The 7366-nt window shown below is 50.2% G+C and overlaps 1 protein-coding gene across 1 annotated transcript; it reads left to right on the forward strand.

Moving 5' to 3' along the window:
- Window positions 1-3697: 3697 nt before the first annotated feature.
- Window positions 3698-5980, forward strand: M406DRAFT_272859 (uncharacterized protein; the record flags this gene model as incomplete). The annotated part of the gene is made up of 2 exons (XM_040918163.1): window positions 3698-5011; window positions 5192-5980. Coding segments are annotated over exons 1-2 (1620 nt in total), but the record flags the coding sequence as incomplete, so codon positions are not given.
- Between the last annotated feature and the right edge of the window lie 1386 nt (window positions 5981-7366).

Raw genomic sequence — 7366 nt, forward strand, 5'->3', positions numbered from 1 at the left:
TACAGGCATTATACTTGTCTAATCTGTCCAAGATTTGAGCTAAATACGGACCGGGACGGAGTCGACATCTCCACAGCTAAGGTAATGACACTGGGCAGCTCTGATATATCTGGTGCAGCAGGCCTCAGGACATGAAAGGTACAGCAAGTAGGCGGGCCGCGGGATCGTACGGAGAGGAGGGCGACCGCGCTTCAGGGACGTCTCTCGGAAGGGCGCGCTATCGAAGGAGTACCGTACGTATGACAAGTGAGGTTGACGCATGAGAAGTACCTTTCAAAGCAAGCAAGCGGCCTTTTTAGGCAAGCGGCTTGCAAGTGAACAAGCAAGTGGTCGTTCTCCTATTGTGGGTCCTCATAGGCTCAGTTTGAAGCTATCGTGACCTACTCTAGATGCAACATTGCTGCAAATATTGGTGTTGCAGCCATAAGCCCCCGCCTCTTCGGCTCGCATTTCTGTATCTAGCTATTTCTCCGCTGGCAGGCAAGCTTTTCTGTACATTGATCCTCGTATCTAGCACTCTCGCGTCAAGAAACCTCGTCGCGTCTGAACCTCGCGCTCCTCCAAACAAGGAAACTATCATTATCTACGGTGCCGGCTGGACTACGCACTCCCGTTTTTGTTACTATCACTATATAGCAGCAGGTAAATATATCCACCACTGAAGCTATCGAGCCTTTCTAATCCGGAAAGGCTACCAAGTGGCTAAGCGACTAAGCTAAAGCAAGTGGCAAGGTAATGGAAGACAGTCAAGCGGGTCAAATTGTTAGCAAGCCAAATGCTAGGCTACCGCTTGACTTGACTTGACTTGCGTGGAACGCTGCTTTCCCTTGAAGTGTGAAGTAGAAAATCAACGTTTGAGAATTCCGAAAATTGAGCACCGAGAATATAGACCCCTATAACTTCTTCAGGCAGGTATATAACGAACAAGATCAATACGTATAATATATACTACAGCTAAAACGAACAGCAGAAGGACAACATTTATTTTCCAGCAAACTATGGCTTCCTTATATGATTCGGAAGACTCGAATACGCTGATCGGCTCGCCAGACTCCTGGACGTCTGCATGCTCTGATTACAGCATCATTGAGAACAGCTTCTTTCACATTGTCAGGAGTGGCGCTCCCGCCAAGGCGCCTTCGGAGCGCTAGCAGATCACGTGCCACTCTCTCTTACATAGCCAGCGTGTCGCCTTCTCAATTCTGTTCCTGCACTCAGCAAGAATTAGTCTTGATACAATCAGAAACCTACCAGCCACCTCTTCAAGCCTGTCTCCTGCTTATGTTATTGTGATTTCGCCTAGCTTCCGTACCAGGTGTTCTGACAGTATCTCTGCTACAGGCACCTATCTTTCTCCTCTAGTGATCTTCAAGAGCTAAACAGTATAACAGCAGTGGTTTTCTCTCTTCTTGGAGTCATTTGAGGGCTAGCAGTTTACAGCTACGAGCAATGGATGAACTGATAATGCTGTAGCTCTTGAATGGCTGAAAAAGATCTTCATTCCAGGCAGCAAGCCAGCAGACCCCTCAGAGGCTCGACTATTAGTCCTGGATGGCCACAGCAGCCATACAACTAATGAGTTTATGTGGCAATGCTATCAAAACAATATCCTGTTGATTTACTTGCCTCCTCATACCTCTCACATACTTCAGCCCCTTGATCTAGAAGTCTTCTCGTCTCTCAAGAGAGCGTACAGGCGAAAAGTCAGTTCTATAAGCCAGTGGGGGGATTCAACAGTCTTTGGCAAGCGAATATTCCTCGAGACCTATCGTCAGGCTCGCTTGGAAGGCCTTTCGAGCCAGAATATCAAGTCTGGATGAAATGCTTCAGGCTTATAGCCTGTTAGACCTTCCAAGCTACTCCTCAGCCCTCTTCTCCTTGAGAACACCTCTCAGTTCATCCAGACTCAGGCAAATTCAAAGTTAACAGCATCAAAAGCAGCCCAGAATACCCTGAAAGCCTCCTCAGGCCAGACAGTTATCTTTTCAACGCTTCGCAAAGCTCGAGATATATATCATCAATTACAGCAGAATCAGCACCAGCTTTCATCTTTGCCAGTACAATATATACTTTTCAGGAAGATATGCAAAGCATTCAGTGAGAGGAATGTTGAACTAGCTAGAGCTCTGGAAAAGAATGAGATACTGGAAAAGCAGGCTGAGGCTAGAAGGCCAACTAAAAGAAGGAAGGTAGATACAAGCCCAAATTCGAGGTTTGCAGATATTGAGGCTATACAGAAGGCTCAAAATGCAGTCAACAGGAATGATGATAGTCTAAATGAAGAGAGCGATGCCGAATTACCTACTGATGAGGAGGACTGTATCGTGGTAGCTGATTAGGAAGAGAAATGTATATAAATCAATGTATATATATATATGCGATGTAGCTGGCCAGGGGTGTTCACAAGGGGGGGGTGTTCACAAGGGGGTGCTTCGACTTACTGCTTGCTTGCTGTTTGCTCTAGCTTAGCAACTCGAATGCTCTGAATCTCTTCTGAATGCTTCTTGCATGCTGCTTGCATACTGCTTGCTTGCTGTTTGCTCTAGCTTAGCAACTCGAATGCTCTGAATCTCTTCTGAATACTTCTTGCATGCTGCTTGCACACTGCTTGCTTGCTATCTTCAAAGCTTGAAAGTTCGAAAATTGAAGGCTTGAAGGTTAAAGGCTCGAAGGTTAAAGGCTTGAAGATTAAAGGCTCGAAGGTTAAAGGCTCGAAGGTTAAAAGCTCGAAGATCAAAGGCTCGAAGGTTAAAGGCTCGAAAGTTTGAAAAGAATAGTAGTCTGATCGTTTGCTCTGCTCCTGCTTAGTATTAGCGCTGCTCCTAGGAAAAAAAAAGATAGAAAGCCTTGCTGAATTGCTTCCTTTAAAAGAGCTAGGCTTCAAACTGTTAGGTGGAAAGGTTGCAAAGGCAATGTGGCGAGGTCTTTTCTCTCTTTCAAGAGCATACAACCAGAAATGACATTGAGGCCTAAGGAACTAAGTTCTGCTCAGCAGTGCTGCTTTATACTTAGCTGCATATCGCTTAGTCATCTGTAACCCAGCTGGCCTGGCTGGCCCTGAGCCTTGCTGGCACAATTGGTCCTAACATTAGGCTCACGGGTAGTTCTTAAGCATTGAATTTTTCAATTTTAACAAATCTTTTGTCAGAGCTGGTATGTGCATGTGAAATTGTGGCTACTGACTTGAATGAATCTAGGCAGTGCCATATTGAAGAGACATTGCCAGACTTCAAAGCATAAAGGCATGTCATGGCATTCACCAATCACATTGAAGTTTGTTAGGTAAGTGGTTGGGGTTGATAGTCAATGAAATCCAGGGTTGGGGCTGGTTGTCCGGGTGATGCAATAATTTCCGAGGGTTTTCTTATCAGGTGCCTTTGATAGGCCCGACACTAGTGGCAATCACAAATAACATTATATAGCACAGAACTTTCTGTGTTCTCGTGCATCCTCCGGAAGTTTGCATCTCGCAATCCTGATCTCTCCCATCTGGAAATCATAGCCTCATATCATTCCTGATCCCCTATATGCGCTTGCTTGTCAGCCTTGTTCATCAGGTCTTGTCAAATTGCCCTCCTGCCTGGTCCCTTTTCTATTAGCACCTGAACATTCTGAGCCTTCATCTCCACCAACGAGCTTTGCTTTCCTGTTGCAGGAGTGAACAAACTAATCTGCTCGTGCTGCTACAATTATAATGGAGGATGCGGAAGAGCTCCGGCGGTTGTTACGAGAAGAGCGAAGTCTACGCAAAGAGGAGCAACGTCTACGCAAAGAGGAGCAACGTCTACGCAAAGAGGAGCAACGTCGACACGAAGAGGCCGAAGCAAAGTCGCAGCCACAGACCCTTCAACAATATCTCGAGGCCTGCCACTCGCTCAATGTTGCAATCCGGGTAATAACTAAGCCATCTCTGACCACGCAAGGCTACACGACCGATCCGACCGGCCGGATCTTCCCTCGGCGGATCGTCCCCTGGGACGACTTCGCGGCGAGACAAGAAGAGATCTGGGACCGTCTCTCGGCCGGCGACTCATTCTCCTCCCTGCCCGCCTTTCCCTCGCAGCATCAGCTAGACTATGTCAAGTCATTTTGTAAGCCTATCAGCAGTGAGCTTGGGCTCCGGGACTTTGCGCGTGATGCTGTCGAGAACGCGGTGCACAGGCTGGTCGACAGGGCACACATGGATCCACTGCTGCAGAGCAGCCTCGGCCTCCAGGGAACCGTGACGTTCGAGAGCCATACGAATCTCGGTACACCTGACGACGATCCCATCTCCGAGCCCATGGGGCAGATGTCTCTTGGCACGGGCCGTGCCGGTGCTTCTGCCTCTGCCCCGAAGCCACCGGCGGCTCCCAAGGCCCGCCGCAGGGCGAGGGGCAAGGGTAATCTTGCCGACCAGTTCTGTATATACAGGACTTTGGACGCCACGGATATACCGGTGCTTGCTATCGAATACAAGGCGCCGCACAAGCTGAGCGTCGACGAGGTTGTTACGGGCCTTGGGTCGGAAATTCAGCCCGAACGCGATGTGATTAACAAGAACGGCCAGGGCTTCGCCTTCACGGCCAGGGCACTCGCCGCAGCTGTCGTCACTCAGCTCTTCTCGTACATGATCGGCAAGGGCATCCAGTATGGCTATGTGTGCACGGGACAGGCTTTCATCTTCCTCCACATCCCGGACGACCCCGCCACGGTCTACTTCTCGGTGTGCGTGCCGAACCTGGACGTCATGGACGACGACGAGACGAGGCTCCACCGCACGGCCGTTGCGCAGGTCTTTGCCTTTATCCTCCAGGCCGTCCGCGCGAGTCCACCGCCCGAGTCATGGCATGACGAGGCCGCGAGGCTTGGGACCTGGGCCGTCGAGTACGACGATATCCTGAGGAACATCCCTGAGACGGAGCGCAAACCCAAGGAGCCCCGCGCCTCTCCTTATAAGCCTCAGCGCTGGAAGGGCTTTAAGCGATCGCCAATCCGGACCCGCTCCCGCTGCCAGCAACTCGACGCTGAGGTTAGACGTTCAGACGATGACGATCACGATGATGATGACGACAACAACGACCACCACCACCAAGATCCCCCTTCCCCTTCTCCGAAACAATCTCGCACCGGTGGGAAGGTAGCAACAACGGGCACAGGCTCGGCGGGGGGCGGTGGGGAGCGAGAACAACGGCGCTCAGGCGAGCGGCAGAGCCAGGGCCAAGCAGCAAAGCCAGACATCCAGGGCCGGCCGTTCTGCACACAGCAATGCCTCCTGGGATTAGCATCTGGCGGCGGGTCCATGGACAAGAACTGCCCCAACGCGGACGACCACGGGCAGGAGCACATCAGCCGGCCCGAGTTCCTCCGCCTCGTCCGACACCAGCTTGCCACGGACCGCGGCCGCGACGCCGACTGCGTGCCGCTCTATCTCTCTGGGGCGCGCGGCTCCCTCTTCAAGGTGCGGCTGTCGGCCTACGGCTACACCCTCGTCGCCAAGGGCATGGAGGGTCTCGACCGCGCCTGTCTGCAGCACGAGAACGACATGTACGACCGGCTCCAGCCCATCCAGGGGAAACACATCCCCGTGTGTCTCGGCAGCATCGACCTGGTCCTGCCCTACTACTACGACAGTGGCGTCTACGAGCACTTTATGTTCCTGAGCTGGGCTGGACAGCCGCTGCTCCGCTGCGGTGATAAAGTCGACAGAGCTGCCGCCGCCGCCGCCGCCGAGGCCGTCGCCACCATCCTCAGGGCGGTGCACAGCCTGCACGTCCTCCACCGCGACGCGGAGCTGCGCAACCTCCTGCTCGACCCAGACAGCGGCGGCCTCATGATTATCGACTTTGAGCGCGCAGAGTTCCGCGGCAGCCGCCCGCCCCTAGGCCCCATAGGCGCTAACAGCCCGAACCGGAAGAGGACAAGGCGCGGGCTACCGCAGAAACAGGCGAGGGACGACTTTGCGAGAGAGCTGGAATATGCTGTGGCGAGGGTTTCACGCTGGGCTGCGTCCTTACCCGGGCATGCAGTCACAGGATAGATAGGTAGGCAGGCAAGAAGGGGTTATTCGAGAAGAGGTCATTCGAGAGAAGGCTATTGCAAGACTTGGAAGTTTGAAAGCTAATAATAAGACTTTCTTTTTGCTGAAATTCACTAAACCCCTTCCAGATTGATCAGCATTGAGTGCTCTCTCTCTCTCTATGCAAAACCACGCCCTCTTTTTAAAATTTGTGACTTATAAAATTCAAAGTAGCTTTACTGATTTAATAGAACCTTGCATGCATAAACAACTCGCTTCTTCACAGCAGCTGTTCTAGCAGCAGGCGATGCATTGATACAAAAATAAAAATAAAAAATTGCACTACTAAAAAGATTCGATAGTAGCAGGTATTGAGAAGCCGAGATGCTTTCTTAATGCTCTCTTTCTTTCTCTCTCGCTGTAGACAATCATATGACTGCATTACCTCCTCCCTTCTGTATCTGGTCTTTTTTTTTTTTTTTTTGGAAGGGGGGGGAAGAGTATAGCTGGATAACGATTCGCACAGCGCAAACACAAACCAGCTGATGAGCAGCGTAGGCTTCTATCATCCCGCCGGGACATTACTCCCGCCAGAGCCTACAGTTCTTCTCGCCGAGATCCTGGAAGCTGCCGAAGACGTAGCGCAGGTCGTTGGGCGCAGCGTTCCACGCAAGTCAAGTCAAGTTAAGCGGTAGCCCGCCACTTGACTTGCTAGCAATTTTGGCTGCTTGCTTGTCTTGCAATGCTTCACCACTTAAACCACTTTGTTATAACTCATCTAGCATGCAGATCTGTGAAAAATGGGGCATATTTAACCCTAACCCTCTGTTTTGGTCTCCTCATAAACCATCTCAGAGCCTGGTTTAGTTACTTAGAAGATCTTTCTTTTATATTAGATAGATTCAATCTCAATACTCATTCAGCTACTTCCACATGCTCAGCTCATACGTTTCTCCTTAGTTATAAGCCCAGTTTGCAAGAATCAGGTTTAATCTTCCCCTTATCTATCGAAACAGACTGAGCTGTTTACTTCTTATTCTTTCAGAACACATCTTTTGTTCCAAACAGTTATACTCATGCTCCATCAAAGCTCACAATAGAGCGCAAACCTAATAACCTCACGCTCTCAGTAAAGTGCACTAATACCTACTCCTTTCCATCCTGATATAGCATTTTGCAGTTCCAGAGCAAGGAAAAGGGTATTTGGAAGTACTTAGATCCGAATAGCCTAGATGCGCTCTCTCTCAAACCTGAAGACTTCAATCTCGAGTTCTCCAAGTTTACTCAGAATCTTGAAAAGGAGCGCAAAAACACTATAACGGAAAACTACAAGCTACTCTCTATCCAGGAACAAGCTATTCTCTACAA

The sequence above is a fragment of the Cryphonectria parasitica genome (genome assembly GCF_011745365.1).
Source record: "Cryphonectria parasitica EP155 unplaced genomic scaffold M406scaffold_2, whole genome shotgun sequence".
Lineage (NCBI taxonomy): Eukaryota > Fungi > Ascomycota > Sordariomycetes > Diaporthales > Cryphonectriaceae > Cryphonectria > Cryphonectria parasitica.